General features: G+C 42.2%; 2 protein-coding genes across 2 annotated transcripts; one reads left to right on the forward strand and one right to left on the reverse strand.

The window, feature by feature from the left end:
- Positions 1–6,288: 6,288 nt before the first annotated feature.
- Positions 6,289–8,556, reverse strand: mmgt1 (membrane magnesium transporter 1). The gene is made up of 4 exons (XM_064973362.1): positions 8,420–8,556; positions 7,609–7,661; positions 7,403–7,506; positions 6,289–7,278 (listed from the first exon to the last, which is right to left on the reverse strand). Exons 1-4 carry the CDS (start codon positions 8,502–8,504, stop codon positions 7,122–7,124), a joined length of 399 nt encoding a protein of 132 aa, XP_064829434.1. The 5' UTR covers positions 8,505–8,556; the 3' UTR covers positions 6,289–7,121.
- A 1,569-nt stretch (positions 8,557–10,125) lies between these two features.
- Positions 10,126–11,684, forward strand: pfdn6 (prefoldin subunit 6). The gene is made up of 4 exons (XM_064972803.1): positions 10,126–10,341; positions 10,925–10,995; positions 11,096–11,220; positions 11,347–11,684. The coding sequence occupies exons 1-4, from the start codon at positions 10,278–10,280 to the stop codon at positions 11,465–11,467; spliced, it is 381 nt and encodes a 126-aa protein (XP_064828875.1). The 5' UTR covers positions 10,126–10,277; the 3' UTR covers positions 11,468–11,684.
- The last annotated feature ends 4,389 nt before the right edge of the window (positions 11,685–16,073 follow it).

Here is a 16,073-nt window from a genome sequence, read left to right on the forward strand (position 1 = left end):
GTGCTGTACAGAAACCCAGCCTAAAACCCCAAACAGCAAGCAATGCAGGTGTTGAAGCACGTTGGCTAGGAAAAACTCCCTAGAAAGGCCAAAACCTAGGAAGAAACCTGGAGAGGAACCAGGCTATGAGGGGTGGCCAGTCCTCTTCTGGCTGTGCCGGGTGGAGATTATAACAGAACATGGCCAAGATGTTCAAATGTTCATTAATGACCAGCATGGTCAAATAATAGGTCTGGGACAGGTAGCACGTCCGGTGAACTGGTCAGGATTACATAACTGCAGGCAGAACAGTTGAAACTTGAGCAGCAGCATGGCCAGGTGGACTGGGGATAGCAAGGAGTCATCATGCCAGGGAGTACTGAGGCATGGTCCTAGGGCACAGGTCCTCCGAGAGAGAGAAAGAAAGAGAGAATTAGAGAGAGCATACTTAAATTCACACAGGACACCGGATAAGACAGGAGAAGTACTCCAGATATAACAAACTGACCCTAGCCCCCCGACACATAAACTACTGCAGCATAAATACTGGAGGCTGAGACAGGAGGGGTCAGGAGACACTGTGGCCCCATCCGATGATACCCCCGGACAGGGCCAAACAGGAAGGATATAACCCCACCCACTTTGCCAAAGCACAGCCCCCACACCACTGGAAGGGAAATCCTTCAACCCCCAACTTACCATCCTGAGACAAGGCCGAGTATAGCCCACAAAGATCTCCGCCACGGCACAACCCAGGGGGCAGGGGGGGGGGGCGCCAACCCAGACAGGAAGATCACATCAGTGACTCAACCCACTCAAATGAGGCACCCCTCCTAGGGACGGCAAGAAAGAGCACCAGTAAGCCAGTGACTCAGCCCCTGTAATAGGGTTAGAGGCAGAGAATCCCAGTGGAAAGAGGGGAACCGGCCAGGCAGAGACAGCAAGGGCGATTTGTTGCTCCAGTGCCTTTCCGTTCACCTTCACACTCCTGGACCAGACAACACTCAATCATATGACCCACTGAAGAGATGAGTCTTCGGTAAAGACTTAAAGGTTGAGACCGAGTTTGCGTCTCTCACATGGGTAGGCAGACCATTCCATAAAAATGGAGCTCTATAGGAAAAAGCACTGCCTCCAGCTGTTTGCTTAGAAATTCTAGGGACAATTAGGAGGCCTGCGTCTTGTGACTGTAGCGTACGTGTATGAATGTATGGCAGGACCAAGTCAGAGAGATAGGTAGGAGCAAGCCCATGTAATGCTTTGTAGGTTAGCAGTAAAACCTTGAAATCAGCCCTTGCCTTGAGAGGAAGCCAGTGTAGAGAGGCTAGCACTTGAGTAATATGATACATTTTTGGGGTTCTAGTCAGGATTCTAGCAGCCGTATTTAGCACTAACTGAAGTTTATTTAGTGCTTTATCCGGGTAGCTGGAAAGTAGAGCATTGTAGCAGTCTAACCTAGAAGTAACAAAAGCATGGATAAATTTTTCTGCATCATTTTTGGACAGAAAGTTTCTGATTTTTGCAATGTTACGTAGATGGAAAAAAGCTGTCCTTGAAACAGTCTTGATATGTTCGTTAAAAGAGAGATCAGGGTCCAGAGTAATGCCGAGGTCCATCACAGGTTTATTTGAGACGACTGTACAACCATTAAGATTAATTGTCAGATTCAACAGAAGATCTATTTCTTTCTTGGGACCTAGAACAAGCATCTGTGTTTTGTCCGAGTTTAAAAGTAGAAAGTTTGCAGCCATCCACTTCCTTATGTCTGAAACACAGGCTTCTAGCGAGGGCAATTTTGGGGCTTCACCATGTTTCATTGAAATGTACAGCTGTGTGTCATCCGCATAGCAGTGAAAGTTAACATTATGTTTTCGAATGACATCCCCAAGAGGCAAAATATATAGTGAAAACAATAGTGGTCCTAAAACGGAACCTTGAGGAACACCGACATTTACAGTTGATTTGTCAGAGGACAAACCATTCACAGAGACAAACTGATATCTTTCCGACAGATAAGATCTAAACCAGGCCAGAACTTGTCCGTGTAGACCAATTTGGGTTTCCAATCTCTCCAAAAGAATGTGGTGATCAATGGTATCAAAAGCAGCACTAAGGTCTAGGAGCACGAGGACAGATGCAGAGCCTTTGTCTGATGCCATTAAAGGTAATTTACCACCTTCACAAGTGCAGTCTCAGTGCTATGATAGGGTCTAAAACCAGACTGAAGCATTTCGTATACATTTTTTGTCTTCAGGAAGGCAGTGAGTTGCTGCGCAACAGCCTTTTCTAAAATCTTTGAGAGGAATGGAAGATTCGATATAGTTTTTAAATATTTTCTGGGTCAAGGTTTGGCTTTTTCAAGAAAGGCTTTATTACTGCCACTTTTAGTGAGTTTGGTACACATCCGGTAGATAGAGAGCCGTTTATTATGTTCAACATAGGAGGGCCAAGCACAGGAAGCAGCTCTTTAAGTAGTTTAGTTGGAATAGAGTCCAGTATGCAGCTTGAGGCCATGATTATTTTCATAATTGAGTCAAGAGATACAGTACTAAAACACTTGAGTGTCTCTCTTGATCCTAGGTCCTGGCAGAGTTGTGCAGACTCAGGACAACTGAGCTTTGAAGGAATACGCAGATTTAAAGAGGAGTCTGTAATTTGCTTTCTAATAATCATGATCTTTTCCTCAAAGAAGTTCATGAATTTATTACTGCTGAAGTGAAAGCCATCCTCACTTGGGGAATGCTGCTTTTTAGTTAGCTTTGCGACAGTATCAAAAAGAAATGTGGGGTTGTTCTTATTTTCCTCAATTAAGTTGGAAAAATATGATGATCGAGCAGCAGTAAGGGCTCTTCGAAACTGCACGGTACTGTCTTTCCAAGCTAGTTGGAAGACTTCAAGTTTGGTGTGGCGCCATTTCCGTTCCAATTTCCTGGAAGCTTGCTTCAGAGCTTGGGTATTTTCTGTATACAGGGAGCTAGTTTCTTATGAGAAATGTTTTTAGTTTTTAGGGGTGCAACCGCATCTAGTGTATTGCGCAAGGTTTAATTGAGTTCCTCAGTTAGGTGGTTAACTGATTTTTGTCCTCTGACAGAGGATAGGGTAGGCAGAGGGAGTCTGGAAGGGCATCAAGGAATCTTTGTGTTGTCTGTGAATTTATAGCACGACTTTTGATGTTCCTGAGCTGAGCTGACGACACTGGCTGTGCTAGTGGCAGACTCCACTAAGCTGGCAGGCTGGCTAACAGCCTGCTGCCTGGCCTGCACCCTACATCATTGTGGAGCTAGAGGAGTTAGAGCCCTGTCTATGTTTGTTAAAAAGATGAGAGCACCCCTCCAGCTAGGATGTAGTCTGTCACTCCTCAGCAGGCCAGGCTTGGTCCTATTTGTTTTGTGGGTGAGTCCCAGAAAGAGGGCCAATTATCTACAAATTCTATATTTTGGGAGTGGCAGAAAACAGTTTTCAACCAGAGATTGAGTTGTGAGACTCTGCTGTAGAGCTCATCACTCCCCCTAACTGGGAGGGGGCCAGAGACAATCACGCCATGCCTACACATCTTTCTAGCTGATTTATACGCTGAAGCTATGTTGCACTTGGTGACCTCTGACTGTTTCATCCTAACATCGTTGGTGCCAACGTGGATAACAATATCTCTATACTCTCTACACTCGCCAGTTTTAGCTTTAGCCAGCACCATCTTCAGATTAGCATTAACGTCGGTAGCCCTGACCCCTGGTAAACAGTGTATGATCGCTGGATGATTAGTTTTAAGTCTAATACTGCGGGTAATGGAGTCGCCAATGACTAGGGTTTTCAATTTGTCAGAGCTAATGGTGGGAAGCTTCGGCGTCTCAGACCCCGTAACGGGAGGGGTAGAGACAAGAGAAGGCTCGGCCTCAGACTCCGACTCGCTGCTTAATGGGAAAAACCGGTTGAAAGTTTCTGTCGGCTGAATGAGCGACACCGGTTGAGCATTCCTACAGCATTTCCCTCCAGAAACCATGAGAAAGTTGTCCGGCTGCGGGGACCGTGCGAGAACAGAAGATTTTGAGGCGCTACGTGGTTGGTCATGGCTGGTCATGGCTTACATCAACACAATTATCCCAGAAACCGTAGACTCACTCCAATTTGCATACCGTACCAACAAATCCACAGATGATGCAATCTCTATTGCACTCCACACTGCCCTTTCACACCTGGACAAAAGGAAGACCTATGTGAGAATGCTATTCATTGACTACAGCTCAGTGTTCAACACCATAGTGCCCTCAAAGCTCATCACTAAGCTGAGGACCCTGGGACTAAACACATCCCTCTGTAACTGGATCCTGGACTTCCTGACAGGCCGCCCCCAGGTGGTGAGGGTAGGTAACAACACATCTTCCACGCCCTTCAGGGGTGCGTGCTCAGTCCCCTCCTGTACTCCCTGTTCACTCATAACTGCACGGCCAGGCACGACTCCAACACCATCATTAAGTTTTCTGATGACAAAAAGTGGTAGGCCTGATTACCGTCAGTGATGAGACAGCCTACAGGGAGGAGGTCAGAAACCTGACCGTGTGGTGCAAGCACAACAACCTCTCCCTCAACGTGATCAAGACAAAGGAGATGATTGTGGACTACCGGAAAAGGAGGACCAATACAGTCCCATTCTCGTCGACGGGACTGTATTGGAGCAGGTTGAGAGCTTCAAGTTCCTTGTTGTCCACATCCACCAACAAACTAACATGGTCCAAGCACACCAGACAGTTGTGAAGAGGGCACGACAAAACCTATTCCCCCTCAGGTGACTGAAAAGATTTGGCATGGGTCCTCAGATCCTCAAAAGGTTTTACAGCTGCACCATTGAAAACATCCTGACGGGTTGCATCACTGCCTGGTATGGCAACTGCACGGCCTCTGACAGCGAGGCACTACAGAGGGTAGTGTGTACGTTCCAGTACATCACTGGGCCAAGCTTCCTGCCATCCAGGACCTCTAATACAGGCGGTGTCAGAGGAAGGCCCTAGAAATGGTCAAAGACTCCAGCCACCCTAGTCATAGACTGTTCTCTCTGCTTCCGCACAGCAAGCGGTACCGGAGCAAAAAGTCTAGGTCCAATAGGCTTCTAAACAGCATCTTCCCCCAAGCCATAAGACTCCTGAACAGCTAATCAAATGGTTACCTGGACTATTTGCACCCCCCCCACACCCTCTTCTACGCTGCTGCTACTCTGTTATTATCTATGCATAGTCAGTTTAATACCTCTACCGACATGTGTATATTACCTCAATTACCCCAACACCGGTGCCCCCGCACATTGACTCTGTACCAGTGCCCCCTGTATATAGCCTCCACATTGACTCTGTACCAGTGCCCCCTGTATATAGCCTCCACATTGACTCTGTACCAGTACCCCCTGTATATAACCTCCACATTGACTCTGTACCAATGCCCCCTGTATATAGCCTCCACATTGACTCTGTACCAGTACCCCCTGTATATAGCCTCCACATTGACTCTGTACCAGTGCCCCCTGTATATAACCTCCACATTGACTCTGTACCAGTGCCCCCTGTATATAGCCTCCACATTGACCCTGTACCAGTGCCCCCTGTATATAGCCTCCACATTGACTCTGTACCAGTGCCCCCTGTATATAGCCACGCTAGTGTAATTTACTGCTGCTCTTTAATTATTATTTTTTATTAAAACTGCAATGTTGGTGAAGGGCTTGTAAAGTAAGCATTTCACTGTATGGTCGGGCGGCAGGTATCCTAGTGGTTCGAGCATTGGACCAGTAACAGAAATGCTGCTGGATCAAATCCCCGAGCTGACAAGGTAAAAAATCAATGTCGTTCTGCCCCTGAACAATGCAGTTAACCCACTGTTCCTCGGTAGGCCGTCATTGTCAATAAGAATTTGTTCTTAACTGACTTGCCAAGTTAAATTTAAAATACGTTTACACTTGTTGTATTCGGCACATATGACAAATAAAATTTAGTTGACCAGAGCAACACTACCAGGGCAGAAATATGACGAACTGACTTGTTGAAAAGGTGGCATCCTATGACGGTGTCACATTGAAAGTCACTGAGCTCTTCAGCAAGGCCGTTCTGCCAATGTTAGTCTTTGGAGGTTGTATGGCTGTGTGCTCGATTTTATGCAATGGGTGAGGCTGAAATAGCCAAATCCACTAATTTGAAGGGGTGTCCACATACTTTCGTATATATAAACTGTGGTGGATGTGCAAGATATTACATGCATTTAGTTACCTTTGACCAATAAATTCAGAAATAAAATGCATCAAAAGAACATGCAGCCTGACATTGATAAAATCTCAGTATGATTTTATTAAGTTAAAAACAGGGAGTTAATCTTAACCAAAATGTAAAATGAAGAAAAAACCACATTGCCTCAAATAAATGTACCATTAGTCTCTACTTAGTGTTCATAGTATCATTAGCATTTCTGGAACACTGCCTTACTCTGCTTTCCATGCTGCACCCTTCAGGCTTGACGTTTGTGACTCCGACTGTAATAACTCTTTATTGCATACAGAATAAACTCAAAAGCCTAATTTCAAACTCCAGGAGATCAGGGGTGTAATCATTTAAACAAGAGTGTTTCAAGTGGACAATTTCAGATTAGTCCCTCCTCGCTTCATTTGCTCCCATTTGAGAAACGTTTTGCAACAGATCGGCATAATGAATGGTCATGAATTCTTTAACTGAAGGGAAGGCTTTTTACTCCATAAACAAATCTCATATCTGCAGATAAAATATGAAATAAATAGTTCCAGACAGCTGCTCATGATAGACATGTGTGGCAAACAAAACATAAAACATTCTATTATGCCCCTTGTCCAACAAAGGGGAAAATTTCCCCCATGCTGTTAGGAAGAGGTAGGGGATGAGGTGTCAAATCCTTACAACTCCTAAGCAATAACAATTATATACAAACAAATATGCCTGAAAACTGAGGGGTTGGTTGGCACAGTCAGGAGTTAAATATGGTAACCACATTTATGGAAAGATGCAAATTTGTACAGCATATTAATATATGTACAAAGACAAATTAAAAGTGGGAGAAATGACTTTTCCCTCCATCTAACCAATAAGCTCATCTGCACAGAAATAAAGACATGTGGGCAGAGAAGGCCAGTCTCAGTGCAAATGCTCCAGCTTGCGAAGCCGCAGGGGGTTGGGCAGGGCCTGTGGGTTCGGGACAGCGGAAGCCTCTTGGTCAGGGGAGCGGAAGAGCACCCGACCCCGATGATTGAACATGTAGAATGATGGGTGGTTCCTCAACGTGTCAAATGTCCTGAAAAATGGGAAGAGGGCATTGAGTCAAGTTTAAACTATACTCATGTTTTCAGTGAGATGGGTCAATAACATAGGGCTATCCATATAGGAAAGTCCATGACTAATATGAAATGGTGGCTTACTTGTTTTTCAGCTCTGAGGAGGCATCCATTTCTTTGAACTCTCCCGCAATGTGGACTATACCATAAATGGTCAGAACAAACGCTAACAAAGTCTGTAAGACAATCTGCAAAACAAAATGGCAAACAGAGCAATTAATACAATATATAAACATCAAAGAATATAATAATTAATATGTAACTAGCTACAACAGTATTAAATAACTTACATCTACTGGTAGGGTTTCATTTTCTTTTTCTGTCAGACGCATGTAGGATCGATCTGGTGGTAGAAGAGAATAACATTTATCACACTGGAAGCAATGTGGCTACAGTTAAGACTAAAAGAAGTTGGTAGCCTAGTTCCATCCATAACGGAGGTATATTCACTCCGACGTTTGTGGCTAAACGTTTTTTAAACGGAAGCAAACGAAACGGGGAAACCACTATCTGAATTTGTCCAATTTTTATTTGCAAAACGGAACTGTGGACTAATGATTACGCCCCAGATTTTGCAATCTAATTTGCATAACTGTTAGTACTTGGACTTGGGGAGCATAGCTTCCTTGTTTTCATTTTAACGAAGGCTTAGTTAGTAAATTAAAAAATATATATATATTATGCTAACATTGTACTAACATATCGCGTTGGCAAGCAGACATTGACTGATCTACAAACAATTACTATTTATTTATGATACAAGGTGATTTGTAGATCAGTCAGCAGTCGCCTGCACTATCGGCTGCAATGTCGAAAAAGCCCATTGTTAGCTACTGTAGCTGCTTGCAGTGACAATAAGATGATATACTAAGTAGTTAAGTAACTAAATAGCTAGTTAGTAGTTAGATATGTCTGGCATATTAACTAATTTCCATTGCTTGCTAAACTGTTTTGGTTGATGTGGAATGGAAATTAGCTAGCTAGCTCACGCTAGTTAACAGGCCGCAGTTCACTGCATAGCTGATATCTATGTGGATTTTGATCTAAAGAGCAAAATAAAAACCCAGATATGATAATCTTCTTTTTTGATATCGCACTTACGTTGAGCGGCTGAGAAAGCTGCATGAGCCAAGGCAAATAGACCAACACATACAACACCTTTCCAAAAAGACGAAGCCATCTTCATGAGGAAAGAAAGGAAATGAACAGTGTCGCTACAAAATGTCGTAAGCGATGAAGATGAACCCGGAAGTGTGATATTGATCCCTTCTTCTTCTTCTGGGGATTTTTTTAAATGTCGGATGGCAACCAACTTTAAGGTGCTTTACCGCAGCCAACTGGACTGGAGTGTAGACCAGAAACGGAAGGTCTAAACCTACCCAATGTTCTCAATATTCTAATCTCACGAAGGAAATGAAATCCATAATTAAATACTACATCCCCTGATAATTTCCCCAAAGTAGTCAAATGCCTTCTTCTTCATTGGCTAATTTCTCCCAAATCATAGGAAGCCCCACCCAGTTGACTACTTTAAAATGGTGGAAGCCTTCAATGGCAATGTCCATGCTAAAACGAGTCCTCTATCTTTCTCTAACAACAGGCACAACTCAGATATAAAGTTGTTTTTATTTGCCCGAAATGCCACCTGCGTTTACTTATATCAGTGCATTCCTAACAACCTTATTATTTGACAAAATAAGCCTCACATAGAAAATAAGCAATTCCATTTTTTGTTGACCAAATTCGACAATTTCTCAATGACCTCCATTCAAAAATCCTTCACATCGTGGGTTTATTTTCGTGGAAGGATTTTGGGCGGAGTAACCTCTTCCTCTCTGATCTCGTGGATTAAGAGATTAACAGCCTTTTTAGTCCATTACAGAGCACACATTGAATATATGTTTGATTTAGGATCGAATTATGCTACCCTTCATATCAGCTTTGCTTCCTTTACAGTTTTCAAGCAAGGACTTCTATTCTAAAGTTTCTTTAAACATTTTTACCTGGAAGTAGTTACATCAATCTTTTTTTCTCCAAAAATGGGTTGTTCCACCGCTAAACCCAATTACAAAGAAGAATAAGAAGAAGGGATGCTTGCCCAAAAAAGTGATGTTAGGAAATACAAATTATCCTGTACAAACTTTTTTGCCTAATACATTACATTGTTACAGGTGTCAAGCTTATGTGCTTGTGGCAGCAGTGTGTAGGAGGGAGGTTCCTATGTGTGAGAAGTGTGCAGAAGACAAAGGAATGTGTAGCATGGGGAAAGTAGTGGCATATGTTAGTTGTAGGGGTGGGGTGCCCATGGAGCTGGGGATCAACCTGCGAGAGAGGCAGGTTGAGGTTTCCAGGGTTAGATTAGTGCAGAAGTTGTCTTATGCTGAGGCAGTGAAGAAAGTAGAGGAAGATGGTTCAAGGGGAGGGATCCTGAGAAGAGTGGTGTGAGCAGTAGACCTGTACCAGTACAGAAGGATAGTGATATATGCTTCAGAAAGATTGGATTTTTAGCATTTATAGAAATGGTTACTGTACTGCAGGGATGGTACGTAAGTCGCAGAAAATTGAGGTTGTGGTGGCAGCTGCAGAGAGGTATGTGGGTGTATGAGACTTGACTTCAGAAGAGTGTTGGTGTCCCGTCCTTTCCGGCTTTTGGCCTGAGGCAGGACTATATATATGTAAATAGTGGAGTATGGTGGTGAGTTTCTAGTGCGTGTACTGTTAGATGGTAAGGTATTTGTTTATTAATTTTAATTTTAAGCAAGTATAAAGGAGTTATACTCCTGTCTAGTAGGTGGCGGTAATGCAAAATGTATTGGATGCCAATCGCCGCTAAATCTCATCGAAGAAGAAGGGTTGTTCCTGAGCTAGCCACGCACGATATTCTGTTTCTGCTAGATATAGGAAACTGCTTTTGTTTCAGTTTAAAATAAACAAAGGCTTGTTAAGAAACACCGTAAACATGGCAGAGGCGATTCAGAAGAAATTACAATCGGAGCTAGAAAAATACCAGCAGATGCAAAAAGGTATGTAGCTAGCGTTAGCTCGCTAACTAGCTAACGTTAACTATAGCTGTAATGTCACATGCATGGTACATCTCTGCTGGCATGGTCATTTATTTTTACCTCAGCAGCTAGCTAGAAATTGACATCTGTCTGGTTATACTGTAACAGCTAGCAATTAGGTCAAGTAATTTGCAAAATGTGCATTATTCTTGAAATCTAACGTTAGACAACTGCCCTTTTGCTACCTGATCTTCTATACCCATTTAAAGCGTATCTTTATTTAAAAAAAAGTTATTTCAGTTTCAGAATATTCAGGCAAGTTAACACATTGAACCTGCTTTGTAGTATACCCCTCTGATCTTCCATCCCATAGGATCGGTCTTAGGATCTTACGATAGGTCGTCGTAAGATCAATAGTTTGTACAGTTGGCTACACCCTATACAGCATAGTATTACCATAGACATGACCATAGAAATGGATATTAGCTATGTTCTATTTACGTCACTCAGTATCACTGGTCCTCTTGTACCCCAAGTTGTTATTGATTACATGTGCATGTCAAGACCCACACTGATTTGCTAACGTTGCTTTTATTTCCTTTAGATGTTAGTAAGAGCATGTCAGCCAGGCAGAAACTGGAGGCTCAGGTGACAGAGAATAATATAGTCAAAGAGGTGAGTACACGTCTCTATCCTTTCACAATGGATGTTCAGTAAGTATGAATGAATCCCAGTGCATATTCCGTTGCTGATACACTTCCTTTCCGTCTTTCAGGAGTTGGACTTGTTGGACACCCAGAACACAGTTTACAAGCTTATAGGTCCAGTTCTGGTGAAACAAGACTTGGAGGAAGCCAAAGCCACAGTGGCAAAGAGGCTAGAATACATAAATGGGGAGATGTGAGTCTGAAAGATAATGTTTATTCATTTTAATAACTCCACAAGGTGTCCGAAATAACAACTGCTTATTGCCTAAAGTATTTAATCCAGAAGTGTAAGTCATTTTGTGTCTGTTTTGGGCTGTAGTCAAAGATATGAGACTCTACTAAAGGACATGGAGAAGAAGTCTGATCAGCATCGTGAGGTCCTGTCTAGTCTGCAGCAAGAGTACCAGAGGGCTCAGGGCCTGGCTGTGGGCAAGGTCTGACCAACAGAAGGCATGGATACACACACATACAGGGAGAAAGAAAAGCACTGAATCCAGCCGCAGAGCTTTACTACTCACCCAACAATGTCACCATAAATCCAATGACATATTGTCCTTTGTACTTATTGTATGCAGCTGCTTGTTAGTGTGACTTCTGTTGCTGTTATTATAATAAATACATTGTTTTTCTTTTTGTGATTAAATGCTTTGTTGTCGATCTTCCTGGTCACTAGTGAAATACAATGCAGTGTCTAGACATTATTTGGAACATATATATGTATTGGAGCTGTGGCACGGTGGGGAAGATGGCCACAGACTGACAGAAGTGATTACTTTGTTGGTGCCCCATGAGCCAGCCAGTGTGACTGGGATGAGTGAGTGAAATATGTATTGCTATCAGGGCCATGGGGGATGTGTTATTTTTGTTGAATTTTATGCACAAGCCGATAATGTCACTTTCCTGGCTAAATTGACAAACTGGATCATTCCAGACAACAGTGATTATACAATTTGAGTTCTGCCACGTGGTCTGGTGTCAATTAGGCTAAAATCTTACCACAGGCCACAGCAACTATTAAAATTCCATGAATTACTTAATATGGCTAGTCTAGAAGTTGGGGACAAAAGAAATCAAACTAATGGTGAATGATGCAAATTCACTGAATAATTAGTATACAACATATATTTACAAATTGTTTTCCCAGCCTGTTGAGGCACTAAATAAATGTATGCCCACGAAACAGTCTTTTTTAGTGTTCTACACTACTACTTTGTGCCACACGATGGCGCTACTGATCCCATTGACTCCCTAACGTCCTCAGCTTCAAAGTTGCTACAATGATAAATCCAATGTTGGCTTAATAGCTATTGAGCACATTTTTTTTTTGACAAAAGGCTACAGATTTCGGCCAATTTCAAAAGTGACACTGTACTGTTGTACATGTACTGACTGCCATGGTAGCTAAAATTATCATGATGCTGCTGGACTCCATCTCCAGGTCCCTGATAGTTGTTTGTGTTGCAAAATATTCGTACATGTTATTTAATCAGATCATAAAGTCAATTATATATGAATTTTAAGCCAGGTAACGCGTCATTCAAACATGGGCCATGCACAACACAAGCCAGTTTACTTTCAGAGGATTCCGGGCTTGGCAAATCACATTCTGATAATATAATCCCAACATAATTTTTGAAGTCATTTCTCCCATAACATACTTTTCCAAGTTTTTACCCCACATTGGTTTAAAGATACACATATAGCCTTGCTCCCGTTAAAAGTTGTTTAGAAACCCCGTGGTGCTCTTGCCACGACTTGAATTAACGAGGTGGGGAGTCGTTTGCTGGAGCGAGACATTTGCTCTAATTACAGAGGCAGGCAAGCGGGACCATGCGACCAGATGTTAACCGGAAGAATCTCATTCAAACCGCACTGGTAGCATTGCGCTTGAGCAAAGGGGTGTGTCCCCGCCCACATAAAGCGTGCACCCCCGCAGCTCCGGTCCCCATTTCTATTTCAATGAAAAGTGGATAGAGCACAGCGGAGACCGCATTGTGCAGCGTCCCCCGCAATTAATATCCAGCGGAGAAAGACCATTCCCCCTTCATTGCCCCCCTGAAGAGGATTTAACCAGCATGAATAATGGGCCTGAAAACGGCGCGTTGGTCTGCAAACCAATATTCCTCCACCAAACCTCACCCTCTGAAATGCCTCAATTTAAGACTGGCACAGCAAATGAATAAAGTAACTATTCATAGAAAGGAATAAAGTGAAGGCGTACGCTACATTAAACGTTAGGCTAAAACATGAATGTAAATCATGTCAATTAATGTACACTTTAAGGACCCGTTCAGCCAAGTCATTATTGTAGAAAATTGTGAAACATTATTCTATGATAGCCCACATGATAGCCTATAAGGATCTCGTTCACCAGACACTTTCTCCAAATCCAGCCTGCGGACGAGGTCTACCAATCCTCACTGAATAATCATATCTCTGCATCCGTGGCACCGCAGCAGCATAGAATATCATTGATGTCATGGCTAAGGCTCTCAGACTAACCCATGGCCACAAGTAGGCCTAGTAACAACATGTGAAAATCCTTATCATGCAAGATCCCTCGGTTTGGTTCACTTTGACTGATTGAATTTATTGGACCATTTGTGAAAACCATACATAAGGTTACTGCAGCTGGTGACGCCTCCACATTCAATTTAAGAAAATCAGCAACGATAACACAATAAAGCTTAACAGCTTATTTCCATTGTGGTCCTTATTTTCACATGACGGTAAATCTGGCAAACCTGCACCATACGCGTCTTTGATAACATTCGCACTTACTTGCAGCAGACTGTCAAACTGCCAGTCGAGAAAATAAGAACGATGTGCCTTTTACAAGTGCAAATGTAACTACTTCTTTAGAGATTTCCATGGGTTAAGGAAAATAAAGGTGAAACTATACCACACCAAGCATCGAATTACACATAGTTCAGGCTACTCATTTCAAGAGATTCAAATGTGAATGAACCCACTGGGCACAAATGTCAGTTCAACGTCTAGTTTTGAATAACATTTGGTTGAGTTGTCAACAAAATTGAAGACAACAAAACATGTCACCATGTCATTGGATTTAGGGAGAAAGTTGGCTGAAAAAAATAATAAATTCCCTTACATTGATTTCCTTTTTCAAATCCAATCAGTTTTCCGCGTTGTTTCAACCTCAGCACATTGATCTTTTTTTGCTTGAAATGACGTGGAAGCAACGTTGATTCAACCAATTTTTACCCGGTGGGAAGTGACTCCATGGTGAATCAAAGTTCTCAATCTTAGTCCAGTTCATGGTTATGAACACTTCCACTTCTACAGCAAGACATATATTACTTAACTTTATTATGCAGATTAAAATGTTTCTGTGTGCTTACCGTCCTTTTTTGCAGTTAAAACTTGTTTTCAAATCAAGAAAGTAAAACAAATGATGAATCAAAACACAGATGCAAATAAACAAGACTGAGGTGATTTTACATTTTTATTTTATTTGTAAGAATATAAAAATACATTGGATCTCTGTTGTCAAAAATATACATATTTTCAAAATAAATTAGGCCCAAACATTTCACTCGAGGATATCCATGAATCTTGATCATTTTCGTGGATACTGATGATGGCTCTTAAATTGTGTGGATACTGACAAGGGTTCTTGAATTGTATGAGTAATTTCAACAATTTAATCAACAAAACAAGTTGTCTTGACAGTCATCTAAATATATATGTTATTTTTCAGTCATCTGAATATATGTTATTGTTACGGCCGTTAGATAAATTAGACCAAGGTGCAGCGTGGTAGACGAACATCTTACTTTTATTTAAAATGAACACCCCCAAAAAAATACAAAATACAAAACGACAGTAAAGTTCTGCAGGCTATAGAGCAACTAACAAAATAAAGATCCCACAAACTCAGGTGGAAAACAGGCTGCCTAAGTATGATCCCCAATCATACAAACCATACCTGGCCAAAAAAGAAATAGAACACATAGATTTGCCCACCCATGTCACACCCTGACCTAACCAAATAGAGAATAAAACGGTTCTCTAAGGTCAGAACGTGACAGTTATCTTTCATTCATCTAAATATATGTTTTTTTTTATTTTAAATTTTATTTAACCTTTATTTAACCAGGTAGGCTAGTTGAGAACAAGTTCTCATTTGCAACTGCGACCTGGCCAAGATAAAGCGTAGCAATTCGACACATACAACAACACAGAGTTACACATGGAATAAACAAAACATACAGTCAATAATACAGTAGAACAAAAGAAAACAAAAAGTCTATATACAGTGAATGCAAATGGAGGTAAGTTAAGGAAATAAATAGGCCATGGTGGCGGAGTAATTATAATATAGCAATTAAACACTGGAATGGTAGATCGGCAGAAGATGAATGTGCAGGTAGAGATACTGGGGTGCAAAGGAGCAAAATAAATAAATAAATACCAGTATGGGGATGAGGTAGGTAGATAGATGGGCTGTTTACAGATGGGCTATGTACAGGTGCAGTGATCTGTAAGCTGCTCTGACAGCTGGTGCTTAAAGCTAGTGAGGGGGATGTGAGTCTCCAGCTTCAGAGATTTTTGCAATTAATTCCAGACATGGGCAGCAGAGAACTGGAAGGAAAGACGACCAAAGGAGGAATTGGCTTTGGGGGTGACCAATGAGATATATCTGCTGGAGCGTGTGCTACGAGTGGGTGCTGCTATGGTGACCAGTGAGCTGAGATAAGGCGGAGCTTTTACCTAGCAGAGACTTGTAGATAACCTGTAGCCAGTGGATTTGGCGACGAGTATGAAGCGAGGGCCAACCAACGAGAGCATACAGGTCGCAATGGTGGGTAGTGTATGGGACTTTGGTGACAAAACGGATGGCACTGTGATAGACTGCATCCAGTTTGTTGAGTAGAGTGTTGGAGGCTATTTTATAGATGACATAGCCAAAGTCGAGGATCGGTAGGATGGTCAGTTTTACGAGGGTATATTTGGCAGCATGAGTGAAGGATGCTTTGTTGCGACATAGGAAGCCGATTCTAGATTTAATTTAGGATTGGAGGT

This window comes from Oncorhynchus masou, chromosome 9 (genome assembly GCF_036934945.1).
Source record: "Oncorhynchus masou masou isolate Uvic2021 chromosome 9, UVic_Omas_1.1, whole genome shotgun sequence".
NCBI classification, from domain to species: domain Eukaryota; kingdom Metazoa; phylum Chordata; class Actinopteri; order Salmoniformes; family Salmonidae; genus Oncorhynchus; species Oncorhynchus masou.